The sequence below is a fragment of the Tribolium castaneum genome, chromosome 2 (genome assembly GCF_031307605.1).
Source record: "Tribolium castaneum strain GA2 chromosome 2, icTriCast1.1, whole genome shotgun sequence".
NCBI lineage: Eukaryota > Metazoa > Arthropoda > Insecta > Coleoptera > Tenebrionidae > Tribolium > Tribolium castaneum.
This window is the reverse complement of record NC_087395.1, coordinates 15,627,815-15,651,032: the sequence shown is the minus strand read 5'-3', so window position 1 is coordinate 15,651,032 and position 23,218 is coordinate 15,627,815. Positions and strand designations below refer to the sequence as shown.

Here is a 23,218-nt window from a genome sequence, read left to right as displayed (position 1 = left end):
TACAATCCATTTTGAAAATGGTAACTTTAACTGAGATTTTATTGCAAATGGGTCTATAAACGCTAAAAAGTACACCCTATTCTATTAAATACAAAGATTTTTGAAATTTTTTTTAAGGTTTGGCGTTTAATTGATTTTATTTTATCAAAATTTTGCAAAATATTATTAGCATTTTTGGACAAACAAGCTGTTCAAATATAAAGCCGAGTCAAAATTTTTGATACAGTTATGTGATTTTTCAAACCTCGGTGATACAGTTATCGGAATAATTGCGTTCCTGGAAAAAAAACCGTGTTATATAACGTAGAAATGGTAAAATTGTATCATTTTCGATTTAATTTATTCATTTTTCAGCCAGATTTAGCAAAATTCTGATTAAAAATATTTTTATTTTTTATTAGTGATGAAAAGCTCTTTTTTTGAAGTAGGTAATTTTGAGATTTTTCAGCTAATTTTTCGCGAAAATTTGGTAAACAACGTTTCTGACTCAAAATTTAGCACATTTTGAGTCAGAAACGTTGTTTACAAACAAAATAAATGTAGTACTTACTTACTTTTCGGATCAAATTTAGCGGATTTTTGTGAAAAAGGCAAAACAATTAAACATTACTTTGACTTTTACGCTTATTATAAACAAAATTATTCAAAATAATCGCGTTTCTGAATAAAAAACGTGCTAAAACGGTCGAAAAATGAAAAAATATTGAAAATCTTTACTTATTAGTTTAGTACCTAATTATTCGTTCTATTTTTATAAATTCTCGCAGAAAAAAAAAAAATAAAAACCAAAAAATAACACTATTCTCGAAACGATTCGGTGATTTTTTAGAGTATTTTTGATTAAATTTGGCGAGGTTTTTATAACTGATTTTTAATTTTTGATTTGACATTCTGCCTTAAGCCATTTCAACAATAATGCAACCTAACACCGAAATTTTCAAAATACTTTGTGTAAAATTCCTTTCGAAATACCTACACGATTCGGTTTATATTGAATGTATTTTGCGACAAAACAGTTTTTTTGTTGTAGATTTAAATTAGGAAAAGATAATCATTTAAATTGATTATATTACTTTTTTATCTTCGTAAATTTTGCTGTCCCGTCCGTTATTGCAAACATATTATTGTTGCTTTTATTTCTTATGTTGTGAAACAAGACCAATAATTTTTTATTACTACTGTATAATTTTGAGATTGTTAAAGTCTTTAATAATTAAAACCAGTCGAATGAATTTTTTAGAGTCCTACCCGTCATGTGTAAATAAAAATTGCTTTACTCTTCGATTTCGTGATTTCAAAAGTTTCAAGAAGTTCCACCTTTTATTTAAAAAATAATTGTTGGAATTAATTTTATAACAATTTTTCAACGATGAAAATGTGAGTTTTTTTTGTGTCCCGTCCGTCATGAATTTCTCTTTCCTGCTCGAATGGTTGTTTTCCGATCAAATTTAGTAACCTTTCAGATGATTTTTGAGAAAAAGGCAAAATTTCGATTTATTATGAACAAAACTATTCAAATTTAAAGTTTCTGGTTAAAGCACGTGCTAAAATTGTCGAAAAAGGAAAAAAAAGATTGAAAATATTTACTTATTAGTTTAGTAATTGTTTGTTCCCTTTCAACAAAATCTCGCAGAAAAAAATAAAAACTCAAAGCAACACCATTTTCGATACAATTCGACGATTTTTCAACGTTTTTAATTTCTAGCTAAACAGTGTTGTAAAACATTAATTAATAAACACCAAATATTTCTCATTCTCCATTCACAAATTTTCGGCAAAAAACTGAGTCTGGCTTTTTTAACTGCTCGAAAAAGTGAAAATAATGCAATTCTCGGTCCAAGAACAGAAGAACGTTAGAATTTAAAAGTAGAGCCGGTAAAATATGATATGCACCCAGCCGTCGAAAGGACCTAGTGCGGTCCTGGTGGTGATAAAATGTCCCGGACTTTAATTGAACATAATTTTTAAAAAATTGTGTAGTGTAAATATTTCGAGTTGGTTTCTCGTATTTTCCACCCAAGTCCTGCGTCAGTCCGCACGCCCCTGCGTCGCAGTCTTCTCCCGGAGTATTCCGGCGAAAATCCGCGCTTATCGTCGAAAATCCGGCGAGCGCCAGTATGTGTTCGCCGTCACGTAGAGTCGGAGGCAGCGCACCGATTTTTCCTTGTCTTGGATTAAATCCTCCGCTCACGTGTACTCTAGCGTGTTCGTCGGTCGGTATCAGTGGCCGAGGAGTAGATGAAAGTGAAGCGCCTTTGCGATCGCCGCCTGCGACGACACCTGTCTCAAATCTCCACCGAATTTCCGGAAAAGTGCTATGTGCTGCTGAACCGTCCCCAGGAAAATGGACATGACGCAGGCTTACTGGGAGGAAAACTCGGCCAACATTCAAAGGGTCAAGTACGAAGGGTGAGTTCTCGCCGAACGACGCAAATTCGCAATCAAACCAGTTTGTGCAAGTCCATTCAATTATCGCACACATCCAAGGGGGCACCGGACCCCACGCCGCACACTCGACGCAATATTATTTATGCAGGAAGTCGGCGTATTTTCGGACGCGCACGTGATAGCAATTAACACATCGGCCAAAAAATAAACACCCCTTCGGACAGGGCCGGATTACGCGCTGCAAGGCCTAATCAAATTTCAGCTTAGCCAGCGCACGTGGACTACAATCAACACTTTTTACCTTTGTTGCAACAGACGACTCTATTACCTCATTAAGAAAATTGGTAGCTCAATTAATTCAATTGCTACGGACGGATGACCCACATTTTTGCGCCATATGGTCCGTTTTTTCGAAAATTATTCGCGCCAACACCAATCACAGACACACCTTATCGGTGGCATTAGTCCAAACAGAAGCAATAAAATAAATAATCACTCCCATTATATAAGAAATTGAAACAACGTGCACAACATTTAAAAGGAAATTGTTGGCATGTTTAGTCTCTCTCGTAATTGCAGTTCCATGATCAAAAATTTTTGCGAGAGATTCGCGACAGGTGCTTAAATGTGCCAGTAATTCGATGCCTAAAGATAAATATTTGTTCCATTTTTAGCCCCGTTTTCGCTGACATGATAGTCCAAATACCAGAACAGTCTTCAAGTTCTAGGCTATTAGCCGCGCTGATTGCGTTTATTGCCCAAATCTGCGATAAGGCTGGATTTTTGCATTTGCCGGGTGAAAGTGGCGCTGTGACGTAACCGTGCGAGATTTTCGTACGGCTGATCGCAGTCACGTTTTCGTGCCGAATTTCCGCGGAAATGCGCACTCGCGCCGGTTTTTTCCCGATATCGGAGAGAATTTCACAATATCGTCCATTTCGGGTCATAAAAATCGAAGATGCGTCAACGGCGCTCGTGGAAATTTTATCGTTTGACGTTGGGTCACGTGAGCATCACGAGATGTCAAACGATCAATAAATAAGCGCTTTTTTATCGTTGATTGACATCTATTATCGTTAACGAATCACGTGGTGGCGATTTCGGCGTAGGAAAGTCCCCCGGACAGCCTTGGGCGGCCTTGAAGGACAACGACTCGGGTTTTCAGGATTCGCGATTTTTTTCGAATTGATTCGGGAACGTGTCGGCATTTTAATTTTGGTTCGAGTTCATGGCAAGGTCACACCTACGTTTTTCACTCACGTCGCGTAAATATAAACAAGACGAACCGGAATTTCCTATTTGTTTGAATACGAATTTTTCGCGGCGGCGCCATGGAAGGAGTGCATCGCAAATGTGCATTTTTTAAACTGTAAAGCAATATTTACGTAACTAAAAGCCTTGCATTGGAATTAATTGCGTGAGGGGCATTCAAATCGCGGCTATTTCTGTACGTATTTTGTTGGGTTTGCACAAATAACGCACGCAAGTTTGACAGCAATTTTTTTATCGGGTTGATAGTTTGTAAATATTTTTCCTGGTTAATTACTTGAAAATTGGCGGCGATAATAACTAATAAGTAATAAGTTACACCAGCGGGACTCGATCGCACTGAGTTCGTTTCTATTTGTCCACTTCGTAATAATTCTTTACTTTAGTTAATTGCTAGAGTTTGCAATGTTTTTATTTTTTTATATTTAAAAAAAAAATCTCAACATACTTTCGTTAGATACACAAATTTTAAATTAAAGACAAAATCTCCCTCTGAATTCTATTTGTAAAAAACAAAAATTTGAAACAAAAAAAAAAGAAATACTTGTACGACCGGTCTACAGGAAGCGAAATTGAAATTTTATTCAATATTTAACTAATTCAAATCAAGTTGTCATTTATTTTGCACTGACAAATGATAAGTCAGTTGCGAATTAAATTAAAATCAAACTTGGGAATGTTTATACTGCCTTAGTGTTACGTTCGTAGTATTCTTAAAATATTGAATATCATGTAATTTTTTGTTTTATTCTTTGGGAAGAAAAAAATAAATAACCGAAAAGTTCTGCACAGAAGGGCATTTATGAAGAGAATTTTTGTAAAATATTCACTATGAAGGATTAATTTTATGTTTAAATGTTGGAGGATTCTGATGATGGCCCAACTGCATAGATGAAATAATTGAATGAAAAATAAGAACTTCGCACGTTTAATTAGTTTGCCTACTTTATTAAAGAGATTATTAAACTAGAGTTTACTGCTTATTGAACATATTCAACTCGCCTTGACAATAAAAGGATTTTAGCGAATAAATCTTATCTTAAAATATATCTTCGTTAGTTTAGAGCAGTCTTTACCAGTGATAACAAAATAATAAATTTAAATGAATTTAACAGTTTTCTTTAAAAAAAAAATGTTTAAAAGAATAGTTACGTTTTTATGTTGAAGAATCATCAAAATTTTGATTTTTATGGAATCTAGATAGACTGTTTGTTGAACGCGTTATTATCGAACACCTGAAGACAGATATTACAATCTTGTGCGTGTAAAAACAGAACTTAATGCTTATCAATAAGAACAGACATAATATTGTACAATATTACGGGCAAAAATAAGCTTTTCGTACAAAAAATTTTATGAAAAAGGATGTTTCTACCGAAACGTCGATGGATAAGTACAATAATTAAATATTATGAAGGTTGGCTCTCAGTTTTCTGTAATTTATTTGAACTGAAATGGGCTTGAAGTTGGAGCAAGTTTTAAATTTTTCTTCAGCTGTTTTAGTTTAGAAAAAAAATATTTTTTTTCTATTCCTTGTAGTGCATTTGCATCATGATTATTTTGCATTTTATTTACACTTTTTGTCTCCACATTTGCATTAAATTGCCCCTGTTTTCTTAGATTTTCATTTAGAGTTTTTTTGTTAACACTTGATTAAACTTTGGACCTGACTTTCTTTACTAAAATTCCTACGAATGAATTGACTATGGTGTCAACGTTAAAATTATTTAACATGTCTGTTTAAAAACAAGCCTTATACAATATTTAGTGCACTCTGTTATTAATTTTGAAATAAAAAAACTAAATGTCCGATCAAATTTTATTGTTTTCTTATCTATACAAGGAGTTCGCCAATTTCTCTCGGATTTTAGAAAAGGTTTGCAAGATGAAAAAAGGTTGGAAACCACTGGTTTGGAGGATATACATTTTTGTAAAAAAATATTAAATGTTTTATGGAATAAGTATTAATAAAAATGTTGGATTTAAAAATTTTACATTCATTCATCTGACAAGAGGAAAACATTAAATGGATTCGACAATTAACAGTGAAAAGAATTTTTAAAATTGTGATAAATGCCTATTAAGTACTCGAAAATTAAGTGAAGATAGTCCTATGTTTTAATATTGATCAGCAAAATGCTTATATTTATTTTATTTATATATATTTTATATTTATATTTAAATTTGTATTTATATTTTAATTCAAGATTAACTTAAGATCTGTCAATGCCTTTGAAATTGCAACTTAATTCGAATTAGTTTAATTCAGAGTTAAAAATCTTTTTAATTCCACTTTCTGTAAACCGGCCCTTAATAAGTTTAAGGGCCAGTTTCTGGAAACATATTTAACGGGCCGTTAAAACATAGCAACGCCAATTATTAGGCACGCACTACCTTAGCAACTAACGGAGAGATAAAATATAATTTAATTTTAATCGTACCAGAAGTCTGGTCTAAGAGGGATTCTGTCGGTGACAAGCTGAATAAAAATAAACGACATATCAATAATAGCCAATAAAACAATAATAAATAATTTAAAAAAATAGTCCGTTTAGATAACTAACTGCTGGATAGGTACAAACAAGGTTTGATTTATTTTGATTGATTTTTGTTACACTATTTAACATTTTTTGCGGTATTTAAAGTATACGAAGAAGAGCATTTTTATGTGCATATTAGGGGATAGCTAAAGCAAATTTCGCCCTTTCGCTTTATTTCGCTTTCGACTTTCATCTTCGACTTACAAGTAGGTATAAACAAAAGTTGATAATTTTGCGAAATCTGAAAAAATCTGAAATATGAAATTATCTTCCGGCTCCCAACACCTAAAACCAATATTTTGCGTCGTTCACCAATCTTAAATGGAATTAAATTAGATTAAATCTATTCTTTGTTTTATTAAATTTATGTTAATTTTCGTTATTTTTATTTGTAAAAATACCTACATTAATAATTTCTTTTTTTTGTAACATTACAATATTTATTTTGTCCTGTAATTGATGATCTCGTTGGATAATTAAGATTATTATTATTATCTTTAGAAGTTGAAAGAAAGACATTAGACACATAAATTGATATTTTTTGAAATAGAAAATAGGGGGATGCATTTTTTCTTGAAGTCCTTAGTTTCGGAGATCCCTTATAGTATAATATACCTTTCTGTACACATTTGTAAAAAAATAACTACAAAGTACAGGGAAACCCCCGTTTTTTTTTTAAACGGAGCATAGTACAAAAATTAATCAATAAATCTGAACATGCAACAAAAAGATTAAAGAACTTTTTTCCAAACAAAACGTCCAAATAGGTTGAACAAATAGAAATAACTATTTGTGCGACGAGATAGGAAAAGTGAAAAATCTGTTTTTCTGCCGAGCTAAACACAAGATTTTGAAAAATTCGATGAGGAATTTCAAACTGTCAATATTAGTGTGGAAATGTGCAACTTAAATAAGTACTGAAAGTATGAAATTCACTTTTCCACTTCAAATAAACATTTAAAAAAATTTTTGTTTTTTTTAAGGTGTCAATTTATTTTTAATTTTGAACATTAAAATTTCACAAATATATCAAGTCTAGCGTAAAAATCTGTAACAAAATATTTTTGTTTACTGAACCAAACAGAATCTTTGAGCAACCAAATGAAAAAAAGGGTGATTCAACCCATCTGAGCAGCTAAAGAATGATATGTGTGACACGTCTAAAAAATTGTGCTGATAAATGTTTTTTCGATAGGTGCAATTCGAATGATGAATTAGGCCGACCCAAAGATGAACGAGGTGTTTACCAATGTTGCGAGACGTAAGTTCCGACTTTACAATTATAATCCTCTTAGAATCTGAATTTCAGAAATTTAAATTTTTCCACGGCGACCTGTAGCGAGGACGACTCCGAATACGGTCCTTACAAGAAAAACAAAGTGACAAGGGTAACTTCCTCAGCAAAATTCAATTAAATCAAATTTAAACGACCTTTCTGTCCGATTAGCAAGACCCGATGTCGCACCGAATAATCGAAAAGCGACGTCGAGACCGCATGAATAATTGCCTCGCCGATTTGTCTCGTCTCATCCCGACGGAATATTTAAAAAAAGGCCGAGGTCGCATCGAGAAGACCGAGATCATCGAGATGGCCATCAAGCACATGAAGTACCTCCAGCAGGAGCACGGCAGCCCCTCGGAGCACTACCGGTGAGTTGGAGCGCCCCAAAGACGGGTTAAAAAACGGCCTTGCAGCATGGGCTACCAGGAGTGCATGTCCGAGGCCATGCGCTTCATGGTGGAGGTGGAGGGCCACTTCCCCCGCGAGGGGATTTGCGTCCGCATCCTCAACCACCTGCAGAAGCACTGCGAGAGCTTGTCGCGGATGGCGCAGCCCCCGGCGGCCGCCAATCAGCCCGTTTTGGAAACAAGGAACTTGCAAGAAGGCGGCAGTCCACAGGTGCAAGTCCCTGACTACCAGACGCCCAAGACTGAGCCGAACAACAATAATGGTCCGTTCACAGTTAGTCTGAATGATACTGAAAACTATGACAAACATGCAGAATGTAACGGAAATGGGGTCTCTTACAAGTATAAAAACAACATAAAAATGCGTTTCAGTCAGGATTTGAGCGAAGGGATCAAGAGGCAGAAGATGGAGAACGGGCGCAGGGCGTCCGTCAACAGCGTCGAAAACCAGAGGTAAATAGAACAGATAAGACGCTCACGATCTAGATAGTTCCGTTAATGTCGCCAGAGAGCGCTACCAGCTGAGTTTTCAGAGCAATTAATTTAAAAAATTTAACAAAAACCAAACAATCTCAATCTCAAAATAACTATTTTCTGACTGAGTACGTACGAAAAAAAAACAAAAGTGATGTCATTTTTGACCTCACTTTGTCATTTATTTTCTATTTTTCCAACTTAACTAACAGTCCTAAGTAAAAATTCCCATAAACAAACAAAAAATTTAAATTTGTTACATAGTGTAATCTTTACTATACCATACAAAAAACACTGAAAAGTGGCTAAAGAAAATATTTTTAAATACAAATCTATGCAGTATTAGTTCTTTGTTGGTTTTTTACCTCAGATCTTGAAGTAACGATGATAAGTCCCAAAGCAATTTACAGAACCCAAAGGCCTTCTGTACCGGCCAAACAACTAATAACTCTTCACGATTTTCAAACCATGACAACATAAAATTCAAAAAAATCAAACGCTTTGAACTTGATGGCATTCCAACGTACTTTTTGATCTAGTTTTGACAAAAATTTCGTGAAATTATTGTTTTTCTGACAAAAAACCTACTAAAACTTAAGAAAAAAACAAAAGTAATGCCATTTTTGATCTCACTTTGTTATTTTAACAAAAGCTCGCGAATTTTTAGTACGTAATAATAATTTTATTATTATTATTACTATTATTATTATTATTATTATTATTATTATTCAGGTAACTCTAGATGTAGTAAAAAAACATGTGTAGAGACCTCATAAATACATACATTAAAATGACAACCGAAGTAGCACTTAAAATCTACAAATTTTGGAAAAATTCTTGAAAATTATATATTGTATATATTTTCCAGTAGTAACTTTTCTCCTTATTTTATAAAGACACTAACATTTGCCGAACTTTTGATTTCCTCTGATAATTCATTAAAAAAATTTACAATAGTAATGATTTATACTTTTCTGGAATAATGCAGTTCTATGTTTATTTGGAATAAATAAGCTTATACGTTAAAAAAAGTTTCTTAAATTTTAATTTAATTTTGAGATTTTGGCAATAATTGTCTTACTTGGTGAAATAATGATATTATTTTCGACTTTTTGGGGCCGTTTAAACTTTAGAAAAATTAAAAATTGCGCTATTTTTAAGCCACTTCTTGATTTTTCAAATTTAATTTTGTGACTCATACGGCAAAACATTGGCGAAATCTCGCGGAAAGACGGTGTTATTTTAGAAGCGTTTGAAGAAGGCAGAAATATAACTTAATTTTTTAACTAATTCGGTGATCTCTTTGGCTTAGTTTTCAAGTAACTGAGTTGCTTAACACAGTTTGTGACCTGATAAGTGTTTTTTTAACTCAAAAACGTTATTAAAAAATAGAACCATTCTCGACCTAATTTAGCTATTATGTCGTTATGCAACGAGCGTATGCGAGTTGCATACATAGACATACGAGAACTTTAAACGCTTTCGCATAAGTGTTATTCAGAAACATTTTATTAAAATTGTTAAAATAGTGTTTATAATCTAGGATTCAGATATTAAAAAAAAAGACTTAAATGTTACTAACAAAAAAAAATAGTAATGTGTTTATGGCTAGATATAAGTCCAGACTACGGATGTCTAAAGGTTAGGATATGAAACGATGTACAACTAAAATGTTCCCGTCCTCGATAGTTCCGTTAATATCACCAGAGAGCGCAGTTGTTCCATTACTCTCTAAGTTTTCAGAAAATGAATTTGAAAAATTGTTGTATTTCTACAACGGTTAACACACAGCAAACATAAAAATACAGGCAGATAGAGCATTAAATTCTTAATAGTAAGACATAAAGATAATGCAAAAATTTTATCGTAATCTATATTTAAAAAAAATTAGAACTTTTACCAACTTGAACTCTGCCTCACGTTTTTCGAAACGTTGAGAATACGGTTACAGATGCAAGAAAAATGTTAAGAAGAAAGTTGCACAGAATTAAATTTCATACAAAAAAGTCCGCGAGACTATATGCATATCTTCAACCATTTAGGCCTCAAAGACGCTCAAGTGACGGATTTGCATCTTTTTGCCGGTGGTTTAGTATTGGAGACTTAATTTATACCTAAACCGTTGAATATAGAAATATGGTGTCGCAGACTTTTTTGTAGAAAATTTAATTCTCTACAACTTTGTTCCTTACAATTTTTTTGTATCTTCAACCGTTTTCGCAGCGTTCGCAAAAATATAAGGTAGAACGCAAATTGATAATTCTTTGCGCACCGTCCCATATTTATCAAAACGCTGGGAATACGGTTGAAGATACGAAAAAAGTGTAAGGGACAAAGTTGTAGAGAATTAAATTACCTATAAAAAAGTCCTGACGGTTTAGGTATAAATTAACTTTCCGTTACTTGACCACAGGTAAAATGAAACATGCTATTTTTTTGGGCTCAGAAAGTCCTGAGATTTTGTCTCCTATCGCGAGCGAAGCGAGTTTAACCTAGAACTCACATTGTCCACTGGCATAAATACCTAAATTACCTCTCTTATATCACTCATAAATCGCATATTCAGACCGTTTACCAAAATTCGAAAACAAATCAAAGTTCACACGTACGATTCCGATTCGCCCGAGATTTCCATAAATGTTAATTTCCAAGGGTCAAGAGCAGAAATTGATCGAAAGCAATTTAAAAGAATAAGCCATAAAACAGTTTTTACTTTTATAACCCAGTCGTCCTCACCATTACGTACAAATGTGTTGTTTAATTATGGAAATAAAATCGTTCGATGAAAAATTTATAGGTAACAGTAGTAGCGTGTCATTTGCGAAAAATATTTGCATGAATAACGGAGCCATTTCCGTTTGTTTGTTTTCGAAAAATTCAGTGAAAATCACTTGAGTAGGTAAAAGTGGCTCGATCATGATAAAACGTGAGCTGTACTACAACGTGACATAAAAGTCTTTCAAGCAATAAATCGGCAAATTTATGACTGTTTCCTTATAGCGATGCCATCCAACCACGACTTCGAAAATTGGTCACGTGACTGATTTACGACGGCGAATAATTTCAACTAAAATAGAAAAATGTGTATAGTCCCAGCGAAACCCTCACGAATATTTTTTTATAAAAACGTTCTCCTTGGCAATTAATTTTTACGAAAATTTCCTTAGAATTAAGTTTTGTAAAGTCATCAAATACAAAGTGATGAGTAAACACTGTTTTAGTTGGCAATAAAATTAGGAGCATTTTTTATAAATTTTCGGTAACTGCAACCGGATATGGTGGTTTTCCTTGACAAGTAAGAGTTAAGAGTAAATAATTCGTTTGTTTTCAAGGTTTTTTCGTTATTTTGTTCATAAGGATCATACCTACTATACCAGAAATAATAAATTTTAATTTATAAACGATAAAAAATACCAAAATGTGTAACAGAAAATTCTGTGAATTATGTTCTATTTTTTACTTAAATGTGGGAAAAACTGATTAATAGTGTGTTTTATTCTGGCTATTTTTTTATATATTTTTTTGTCGGTTGTACCAGAAGTTATCTGATTGACACAACTTTTTATTAAACAAATTTCAATTCCTTAGAGCAATTGTTTTATTTATTTCAAGGATTTTGTCACTAAACCGACAATTCTTATCAAAAATGCTATTTTTACATAAAATAATGTAAATATGTACAGACAACTTTTAATCGAAATAAGCCACACAAAAAAGTTAAAAAATTACAATAAAACCATAGCTGTCTTGGAAGTTAGCAATTCAAAAATAGAGACGACTTGATAGAGTTTATAATTTTGCCTTTAAAAAATCAGGAACGACTCTTGTTCCACACTTCGTTTAATTTTTTTCGCTCCGATGAGTGTAATATTGTTCTTTTAACTAAAAAAAAAAAAAAAACGTAAAAAAATCTCTTAAGCGTAGACTTTTTGAGGTGAAATAATTTTACTGTAAAAGACGGTTCTCTCTTACGTCTATATTTACTCTACTCGCACATTATAGCCAATAATCTTTACTATATTTCATACAAAAGACAATAAAAAGTGTAAAAATACGAGTACATAAGATAACTCGTAGTACTGTAATTAAAAAAAAAAAACTAAAAAAATTTGAATTTGCTGGAATTCCAACGATTTTTCGCTCTAATTTTGACAAAAATTTCGTGAAATTATTGTGTTTCTGCCTAAAAACATATTAAAACTTACGAACTTACTTTGTTATTTTAACAAAAGCTCCCGAATTTTCAGATCAGAAATAAGCTTATGCGCTCCAAAAAATACAATATCTTAAAAAAATAGAAGTATTCGGCTTAGTTTTGAGATCTCGTGTAATAATTGCCTTTCTTGATGAAAAACGTGCACGAATAAGACCTAAAAATTATATTATTTTCGACTTATTTAGTAATTTATTCGGCACAACATTAGCGAAATCTCGCAAAAATACACTGTTACTTTAGAAACGTCCGAAAAAGACAACTCGTAGTATTCGGAAATAAAATTAACTAGACGCCCTCTGGTGATGACTTTTGAACTATGTCGAAAACAGTAAAGAAATTTTCGTAATGCCACGTTCAGGCATCCCGAACTGATATAGCCAAATCGAACCCTCACTGAAATAGGTTTTACTGATGATGCGGATAGATGGCCTTAGTGTTTTACGGGAAAAAGAAATCCTATTGGCGGATTTAAAATTTCATATTATTGAAGAAAAACGTGGTACCGATGCGCGGCTGACAAGTAAAAATTTCACAAACGTCAGCAAAATTTGAGTTTTTTTATATCACGTTAATTTTTCAAAGTTTTGTTAAGATAGTGGTTCAAGGTATCGTGTTTGGGTTAGACTATTGCCTACTATCGGTTAGGAACAACATGATCTCCAAGAATATAACGTAGTAATGAGCTCCAGAAGGTTTTCGTAGACAGGTGCGTTTTTCCCAAAAGTGAGTCACACTGCGAGGAGACTCCCAATTTGGCTGATTGCAAGTATGTCTTTATCATCGATTCGGTGACGACTATTAGTTTTGTAAACTAAATGAATTTAATAAATATCTTTAATATTAAATGTGTTTAGATCGTGTCATGTTGGGTAAAATTCTTCCATCTGGGCTGTCTGTGCATCCACCTTTTCAAATACAATTAGAAAATTTTCATAATAATTGTATTTGATAAGGTTTTGACATCATTTTGACGTGAGCAAAAATTTAAAAAATACAAAGTAATCGGGATAAATTTAAATTCGCGCCATTTTTAGTACGTGATGATGCGGCTAGATGGCTCCAGTTAGGAATTCATTGCCAACCATTATGTTCCGCTTCTATAAAAGTGTTATTCTAGGGCCACGTTTAACTGACATTTAATGAATTGTTCAACAATTTTGCGTGTATAGTGTTAATTACTTACAATAGAAAGAATTACTTTAAAAGTACGTGGTGGTAAATACTAGCGTTGACTTTGGTTCTGTAGTTTTTCGTGGTATAAAGTGTTTATTGTTGGAACTTGAAAGTGGATAAAAAGTGAAAAATATTTAAATTTTGATTACAAAGTGTTATCAAACAGTTGTCTAATTAAAGATTATAAGTAATGGATCACAGCGAACACAAAGTTTGGCTCAAGAAACCAATAAATTAGTGAAGTGTTATGAATTTTAGGTTAGAATTTTCCACTGAAAAAATCATGAAATACTGCGGTAAATCTACAAAACTACAATAAAGATTAACAACTGCTGATATATTTAAACGTAAATTATGCCAAAAGGTAGACTTTTCAATGTCTTTGTAATAATTTTCCAATAAAGAAAGTGAACCAAACAGTCATTCGTTATTCGTGTTTTCCTCGTCATCTCTCATTTGTCAACATAAGTTTCTTGCATCAAAGATGCAATAATCATTCCGCATAGGCAATGTAATAATTGTGAAGCACCAAAATTCGCACAACGCTCAAAATATCCGAATAAACATTTTCCCGCCATTTATGGTTACTGTTTTCGACCTAGCTCAGTGGCGCCCCCAACGGTAATTTTACTTCCGAATTGTAATTTCAAAAAAAAAACAAAAAATTTGAATTTGCTGAAATTGCAACGAATTTTTCGCTCTAATTTTAACAAAAATTTCGTGAAATTATTGTGTTTTTGACTAAAAACGTATTAAAACTTACGAACTTACTTTGTTATTTTAACAAAAGCTTCCGAATTTTCAGGTCAGAAATAAGCTTATGCGCCCCAAAAAATACAATATCTTAAAAAAATAAAAGTATTCGGCTTATTTCTTCGCCCTTTCTTGACGAAAACCGTGAGCGAATAAGACCTAACAATTATATTATTTTCGACTTATTTTGTAATTCATTTATTAACATTAGCGAAATCTCGCAAAAATACAGTATTACTTTAGAAACGTCCGAAAAAGACAAAAATAACTTAATTTTTCAACTAATTTAGTGATCTTTTTGGCTTACTTTTCTAATAATTGAATTGCTTAACACTATTTGTGACTTAATTAGTGTTTTTTTTAATAATTATCCCATATAATCCTGAAGTTATTTTTTATAGATGATTTAGTGATTAGGAAACTATATATAATTTAATCCACTTTTTATTTTTGAGATAAAAGGCGTTCTTTTAAAAGTACTCTAATAAGACTCAGAGACTCATTACAAAAAAATGCTATAATATTTTGTGCTAAATTTCAACGTTGTAGTAATTTTCTGATCTTCCTACAAATGTCTTTATACGAGAAGTTGGTATAAAATTATACACTTTTATATAAAACCATTAACTTCAGTTTCGATACTCATTCATTTTTTTATCGAATAAATTTATTATCTATATTATTATATTTATTGAATCTGAACCAATTAAACATTGAAGCTAATAAAATATGTACGACCCGCGCAAATTTTTCTGCCGATATGTTATAATAATAATTAAAAACAGACGCGCGCATGGCATACTGTCCGCTTAAAGGAGAGATTTTGTTTTCAAGGATTGAAATTGCATAGTCCGCGTCCCTTTATTGGAGAGTCCGCTTAAAAGAGAAACCATATGTTACTTAACTTAGCTCAAAACGGAGCTAACAAAAATGTTTATTTGTTAGAAGGGTCCGCTTATAGGAAATGTCCGTTAAGAGAGATTAAACTGTAAACAGTTGATTTTCGACGACACCTTGCTTAAAAATGGGAAAACCTTTTGAAAAGTGACTGGAAACGGCATATTCTGGTCGGAAACAATAACTTATGCACCATTTTGGACAATAAATTGTAGATTTTGTTTTGTTTTTTGCATTAATTAATGTCATGTCTAGAACAGTTCATTTGTAGTGTTGTATTGTAAAAATTGTTTTGAAACTTTGAAACTGGTGCTGTTGTGACGATTTTTTGGACATATGTATTATTATTTCCAAACGCTTATTTTTGATTCTCAGCAATTCTTTTTAAAAATGTACCAAACATAGTTCTATATTTCAATATTCAACTGAAAGCGTCAAATAATTCTTATGTAACTACCAGTTGTACGCTATCAGAAAAACAACTTGAAAACACCTGCAAAAAATAGTGGGAACAGATAAGCACAATACCTCTTAAAAAAGGACGTCTGTGCCAGGCAGGTGTTATTATTAGGCCTATTATCACCCGCCTTGTTTTTCCACTCAAGTGCTCGTAAATAGTAATCAAAATAATGCATAATTGCACAATTTAATTTGACTTGACGAAAACAAATTACTCTGGTTTTAATTATTGCAAACTCAGTTCCAGCCGTAGTTCCCCGCCTAGCAGCGAATTGTTGACTCGAATCTCAGAGCACGAGCCGTCGCGGACTTCCCCCACGGAGAGCACGTCCTCGCTCAACCACCTGAAGATCGAGCCCATTCCGCGCAACGAGCTACGGCCCTACTCGCCTCGAACCTCCCTGGACAAGAATTTCAACGTTCCGATATTCGTTTTACACGCAAAAGGATCCTACTATGTCCCTCTGACGATAGACTACAAAACTCTGTTGCCGTTTTTGCGCAACTACGACATACTCGAGGTGGTTCCCGGCATGCACAACGTTGTCCTGCATCCGGTCACCATCAACGTCAACTTTCAACCGAATTATGTCAACGGGAAGTACAACTGGAATTGAGGAGCGAGAATGACGAGGGTAAAAAGGCTGTGAAGGTCAGGAAAATTTTTAAGACTGATATAAGGTTTATATAGTCTAAAAATTAAGGGAGTTTTGTTATTTTTTAGATGTTACTTTTTTAAGTTGGTGGTTGCAGAGCGTGCAATATGAGTTTTTAGTCCTTCAGTTGATTACAGTTTCGACAGTATTGTGTTGAAGGAACAGTATTCACGGTTGGTATTACTGTGGAACAAGTTGCAACTACTAAACCATTCTACCAATATATTCATTGTTAATTCATAGTATTTTAACGTACTTCTGTGTATAACTTTTATAAAAATAATAAAGGACTATTGTTTAATAAAAACTGGCGCCTTTTATTCCGTATAAGAACAAATGAGGGTGTAGAAGCGGTCGCATTTGCTTTGCTTACTGAAATATTTGGTAAACCTGGCTGTGTCCCTGTAGATTATGTTCAAGTTGTTCTCCTCAGGTTCTAGGGTTATGAGCGCGTCTTGTACTTCTTCATCCGTGGTTACATACATTATTCTACCTCCAATCACATCGCTGTTGCATTTGCAACCAAAATGCATCACCAAGTCTAGCTGTTTCTTCTCATACCAGTCATAATCGCCCAACAACTGAAACAATTATTAACTTCCTACAATAAACCAAAAAAAGCTTGTCATAAATAAAATTAACTACAAGAAAACTATAAAATTAGTTTTGAAGGAATTTTTCATGAATTATCTTTTTATGGTTAGTTTTTATAAATGAATCTCAACGTCAAAATGTTCGGCCCATTTAATAATTTTTAGACCTATTTTGCCGAGAATGTTATGAAAAGATAGCGTTTCTAACTGAAAAGCATGCAAAAACCCTCGGAAGAAGCAACAAATTATTTTATTGACTCAATTTAGGGGTTTTGACAAAAGCTCTTGCAAACAAAGTTTTTTCTTAGATATTTTTTTGATTGACTTTTTGACCAGAATTTCGTAAAAGAACTGATTTTTAAGTAAAAAATGTGAAAGCCACATTCATTTTGACACCGTGGTAACATTTGTGGCGTCTTTTGTTTTTGTTTACTGTTTTTGATAGTATACTTATTTATATTTCTTTATTTTTATTTATTTTCTTTATTTCTTTATTTATTACTTTATTTATATTTTATATTTCTGATAGCAATAAAAATAATGAAAAAATAGAATTTCAAAAAATGAGAAAATAAAGTAAAAAAACTTATTAACTTACACATAAAATAAGGCTTTATCTTTTTTATTTTGCCTTATTTCATAAAAGATGATGTTTTTTTTTGCTTTTTTAATGACAATAATAAAAATATGAATTTTATGCGTTACTTTAAACTCACTCTGTATATAATTCCCCATTCACCAAAGTTCAGTTCGCAAAGACTTAAAAGGCAAAAATTACGCCATTTTTGATTCACTTTAGTGATTTTTGGAACCAATACTTTTAGTGAAATGTTACAAGAAGACAGTTTTATTTCAAAAACGTGTTTTAAGCCCGAAAAAGACAAAACGACTAATTAGGTGTTTTTTTTAAACACACATTTGTAACCCAATTGAGTGATTTTTTTACGCAAATTGAGTAAAATATCCGCAAAACATGCAATAATAACAACCTGTTTTTCGTTAAAATAATATCACTACCAACATAATTCAGCAAAAGTTTATGCTTATACACTAGGAAAAAAGGGAAAAAGAGTCATTTTTGACTTCTTCACTACTGTTTCAAACTATTCTTGGCACAATTCGTGAAATTATTGTGTTTCTGACTAAAAAAAATTTAAAACTTTGAAAAAAGCTAAAATTTTTGAACTAATTTAATAATTTTATAAAAGATAGAATTTATTTCCAAAATAAACCCCATTTGTTATTTTTGAAAAATCTCGAACAATAAATGCGTTTCTATTTGAAAAACGTGCGCAAACAAAAATTGTACTATTTCCGACCTAATTTCAGTCAAATTTAACGAAATCTGGCAAACAATTTGAGGTTTTGCACGCGCAAGGAGGCACAATTTTCGACTATTTACCGAATTTTGGGTTTATTTTTGGCAAAATTTCGTGAAATAATCGGAAAAAAGCAAAATTAATATTATAACATTCGACTTCATTTGTGTTTTTAGAGAAATCTTGCAAAACGGCTGAGGTTTTAGCTCAGAAATGTGCTTACACACCCGAAAAAAGCAAAAATTACACCATTGATGAATTTTTTTCATTGAATTTGTTTTAACTATAATGAAGTTTCGAGGAAAGGTTCACGAAATAATTGTAATTTTGGTTAAAAAACATATCCAAAATGCAATACATGGCAAAAATATTCATTTCTAATTTATTGTTTTTTTATACGGTTTGGTAAAATCGCATAAAAAACTTTTGTTTAGCTCGAAAATGTGCTTAAAATACAACAATTCTCGACGTAATTAAGTAATTTATCGAATTAATTTGGTACTAAAAATGCCCTAAAAAGGCAAAATTTTATTTAAAAAATAAGCAAAAACATAACAGCAGCCTTCTTTAGAATTTCCTTGCTGTTTATTATTGTTAATAATAATTTTCCAAATTAAATAACACAGCTTACTAAATAACTTACAGAATAGCAGCCGTGTGTCCACTTTTGTAGCTCGAATTTCACAGTCGAGCTCGCCTTAAACTCGATCCCTGTGAACCGCTTCAACAAATCAAACATTTGTTTACTTTGAAACAGCATTAAAAACCGGTCGAGGACCACTGGCAAGTCCTTAATTTTCGCAACTTCGTAGCAATGCCTATTGGGCGGCCCAATCCTCACCCAACTCAAATCAGAGGTTAAAATCAACTTCAATTCATTAAACGGCTCCACTTTGAAGAAATTCTTGAGCGAGATTTCCGAATGGTCCTCGAAATATTCCTGAATTTCCTTGATTATATCGCACTCCAGATACCCCTCAGTGAGCCACAACGCCAACTCACTGTCGAATTCAATGGGCGGGTTTTGCTTCTCGCCAAATAACCCGTCTGGGTATGGCTTGTACTTGGGGGTGGTGAACGTTGAGGGTTTGTCGGTGTGGAACCACCCGTTGATGCTAAGTCTCGTGTCTTCAAGGGACGTGACCTCGGCCACCTGCAACCCACGGTTTTTAAAGAAAAACAATGTTAAAGTTTATAACAAACGCTTCAAATTTATGAATGGGGGTTTCACCTGTTTTCAAATAAATCACAAAAATTCATTTGTGAATAAAGTTATTTATTATTTTTTGTTTAAAGAATGATTTTTTTAGCTTTTTAAGAAAATAAGTTCTACAGTTTGCTTTCGAAAATCCATAAAAAAATTATAATTAAATTTTGTCACATAGTTATCTCTTTGAAATTTTAACGCGAGCAGTGTTAGTTTACAGCACTGTCCTTTACAGTCACGGCCTCCTAGATTGATAAAAGGCCTGCACCCTTGAGACAATATGCAAATTTTTGGTAATAACGTAAATCAAGTGTCATGGCAAGATTATAGTAAAACTACATGTCTATTATTGGAAAAAAGTAACGTTTGCTGCAATGCCCCTGAATATGTAGTTGCAGTTAAATGTTGGGATGGCTTTTCTTCATAACTTTCAGTGGCTGAAATTTTTTAGGTTGCTATTTTACGCATTTATTTATTAAAATCATAATAATTATTACAACTGGCCATAATCTTATCAATTACAATTATTATAATTAGTTTTGTTATTAGGTTTATTACAATTACAGTTACTTCTTTGTTCCAATAATTTGGCAACTACAAATTATTACTTTCATTGGTTAATTAACGTAAACGAGTGAAAATTTTTTAAATAGTTATGTATAAAAAAATAAGGTTTTCCTTATTATTAGAATTTTTATAGGTATTTTTACGATTACAATAATTATAAAGACTAAGATTATGGACAACGGAACCTGATTGTCTGGAAATAAATGATTTATTATTAAATGTTGGAAAAATTAAGAAACATTTATTTGTCATTACAAAAAGCCATTGGTTAATTGACCGCCGGCAGTACTCTTAGTTTATATTAAAAAGACCATCGTTCGCGGCTTTCTCTCCCCACGTATAAAAAAACTGCTGAAAATCAGAATTACGAGTAAATCCTTATGTTCTAAGATCTCAATTTATTATTTTTTTCTTTTTACTATGTTAGAAAAAGAAAAGTACAGTTACTTTTACAGTTATTAAGACCCTAAATCGTAGTGATTTAAAAAATGGAACATTGTAGTTACTCCTCAATTTCAATAATTTTGCAATTAAATTATTTACTGGAAAGCTGTCTTAGAAAGATTTATAAAATAATATCTTTCGCTGCTTCAATGTCTTTTAATTGCAAAAGAAACTATTTATAACATGTTTATATAAAAAAATGGTAGTTAAAGGTGGAAAATTGTCTACTCAGACGCAATATTTATAAAAAACAAAATATACTCGTACAATAAGTAAAATAAACACCAAATCTGATTGTTATAAAATTAATGAATGGCAATAAAAAAAAAAGAAATTGTGATATTTTTTATGAATTTATTTTTTCTTAATTAAAAAACTGCTAAAGTCAATTTAAAAATATTTATCCATCGTTTTGTTATGGAACGATTACTTAGTGCGTGAAAGATACAAACATAAAAAAATAATGAAACCTGAAGAGGTTAACAAAATAAATTTGTAGCTCCAGACTTTTTAAAATATGACTTAAGGAATTTTTTCAAGATTTTTTTTCTGTAATCTACACATGCTTTTCAAGCCGGTTTTTGAACACTTTGTATAAGACACCTCAGTATTTTATCTTAAGAAAAATAATGAATTGCATGAAAAATTATTGGAGCAACGTAGTTCTAGCAACAAGAGCGTAATTTCATACTTCATTTCTTGTAAATTCTTCAATTCTTCAATTCGATGGAATCATCATTTACTCCAAGACTCCAAGAAAACTTACTTTTTATTTTTTTGTTTTGCCGTTTTTTTTCTTATAATTTCTATTTTTACAACAATTATAAGGCATTGATGATGAGACGGTTGCCTCGAAAGCACTTTGCCACTCTTATGTAAATCTGCGCTTAAACTTTTGGGACTGACTTTGCATTACATTGCCCCCTTTTGTCATTCTTCGAATTTTGAAATATTTCCACATTTTATTTAAAGCAGTAGGTAAAGCGACAAAACCCCATTACAGTCACAGTTGTGATTTTATAGAATCTTTTAAGCATGGTTTACCTGATGGTAGGAGTCACTGGTGACGGGGAAGAACACAAACTGGTTATTGGCGGGATAAATATTTCTGGCGATTTCGGCAGGTTGGCCCTCATTGTCTTTGTTTAATAACTGCAGGGCGCCGCCTTTATTCTCAAGCCAGCCGTTTTTTCCGGTCAGGTATAAAATAAAAGCCACCATTCGGTCCTCCCTTTGATCGTCATGAACCAATAGGTAGTCAGTATTCGAGTAAAAACTACAAGTTGCCGATATGTGGGTTAATTTTAGTCCTGTGATTTCGGCGACCCAGTTCATGACATCGCTTTGTAGCAGTTTATACAATAAATTGATATTTGGGAGGTCAGTCAAATGTTTCAAATCTTTCGATTGGAAGAACTCATACAAGTCCAAACTCCTCACGTTCCAATCAATTTCGTTAAATTCTTGCCTTATCTCATCCAGAAAACTGGGATTTTCGAGGAAATTATTGACAACACAAACTTTAAACGGCTGTACAATGAGTTCAGTGTTATCCAACTGGAATTCTTTATTCCGTGTCCAATTGGCTTTAAATTCGTCTTTGTAACTCGTGTCCAGTAAATGTGGCCTAACTTCCGGCGACACTTTGATTCTTTTGCTGGGGTTCTCCTCAGGGTCTCTGCTACACGTGGGCATTAAATGGTCTACACTTAAGTGAAGAGACAAAAAGTGGCTTAAGTTACTTACAGCCAGCTACACTTTTGGCAGATTTCAGTGTGATGACTCTACAGTCGTTATCCCACTTATCACAGTCAAATTCTGGTTCACTATCCGATTCTCCTTCTTCGGCTTCTTCTTCAAACTGGAAAAGTTTGCGGAAGTCGTCTTCGTCCCCATCGCTGGAGATGGAAGCCGACAGTTTCCGCTTGGCGCCTAAAATGCTACCGCTATTTCATTAATTTACAAAAACAGTAAAACTGACCTGCTTCTTCCCCCATTTTTTGTGAAGAAAATAAAGAAATAGGTTATGTAGCCAAGGGCATACAGAATGTCGTGTATTGCTGGCTGCCTAAGAATTTAATTTTTTTATTTATTAATTATTATTATTAATGAGCATAATAGCCATAAAAGCAGTGGTAAAAGTGGGTAAAGACGAGTTATGTCCACCAAAAAAAGTAGTTATACCGCACGAAGCGGTTTTTATTAATAAAATGCTCATTTATTTTATGAGGCGTTTTTAAATGGCAATTAAATTTTAATTTGAACATTTTAAGCTAAAACTAAATGGTAATTTAATTCCAACACAGATTCCAATTAGTTTAATTCTGATTTTGGTAAATTTTAATTCGATCTTGGTAAACCCACCTCAAATCTAAATCAAAATGATAAATTGTTATTTTTTTTATTCATTGGTGTTAGCAACATTGGTGTTGTTATAAAAATTTTATTCATCTTTAATTTTAAACGCAGTTGTTCGTCTTAAGATAAAAGGAATAAATTGGAGAATAAAAGATTTAACGCGGAGACAGTATAACGTTCGAAGCGCCCTCAGTCTTACTCAGCCGTACTATTTTT

At 32.6% G+C, this 23,218-nt stretch overlaps 2 protein-coding genes across 3 annotated transcripts; one reads left to right on the top strand and one right to left on the bottom strand.

Annotated features, from left to right (window-relative positions):
• The first annotated feature begins 2,119 nt into the window (after positions 1–2,119).
• cwo (clockwork orange) lies at positions 2,120–16,821 on the top strand. Of its 2 annotated transcripts, XM_008199469.3 has the most exons (7): positions 2,120–2,409; positions 7,393–7,458; positions 7,507–7,585; positions 7,645–7,847; positions 7,893–8,339; positions 16,100–16,510; positions 16,583–16,821. In XM_008199469.3, the coding sequence occupies exons 1-6, from the start codon at positions 2,345–2,347 to the stop codon at positions 16,473–16,475; spliced, it is 1,236 nt and encodes a 411-aa protein (XP_008197691.1). In that variant the 5' UTR covers positions 2,120–2,344; the 3' UTR covers positions 16,476–16,510; positions 16,583–16,821. The 2 variants fall into 2 exon arrangements, with proteins under 2 accessions (XP_008197691.1, XP_008197690.1); XM_008199468.3 differs by having other exon boundaries at positions 16,100–16,821.
• sud1 (sudestada1) lies at positions 16,806–22,722 on the bottom strand. The gene is made up of 5 exons (XM_001812146.4): positions 22,626–22,722; positions 22,391–22,576; positions 21,689–22,347; positions 19,070–19,579; positions 16,806–17,095 (listed from the first exon to the last, which is right to left on the bottom strand). Exons 1-5 carry the CDS (start codon positions 22,639–22,641, stop codon positions 16,832–16,834), a joined length of 1,635 nt encoding a protein of 544 aa, XP_001812198.1. The 5' UTR covers positions 22,642–22,722; the 3' UTR covers positions 16,806–16,831.
• Positions 22,723–23,218: the final 496 nt, after the last annotated feature.

Excerpts from the sequence above, each read along its gene's own strand:
- sud1 (XM_001812146.4), bottom strand. Across the intron at positions 22,348-22,390 it reads TGCCAAAAGTGTAGCTGGCT|ACCATTTAATGCCCACGTGT; the intron begins GTAAGTAACTTA and ends ACTTAAGTGTAG. Across the intron at positions 17,096-19,069 it reads GGACACACGGCTGCTATTCT|TTGTTGGGCGATTATGACTG; the intron begins GTAAGTTATTTA and ends TAATTGTTTCAG.
- cwo (XM_008199469.3), top strand. The coding sequence starts at position 2,345 with ATGGACATGACGCAGGCTTACTGGGAGGAAAACTCGGCCAACATTCAA. Across the intron at positions 7,459-7,506 it reads GTTTACCAATGTTGCGAGAC|AAATTTAAATTTTTCCACGG; the intron begins GTAAGTTCCGAC and ends TCTGAATTTCAG. Across the intron at positions 8,340-16,099 it reads AACAGCGTCGAAAACCAGAG|TTCCAGCCGTAGTTCCCCGC; the intron begins GTAAATAGAACA and ends TTGCAAACTCAG.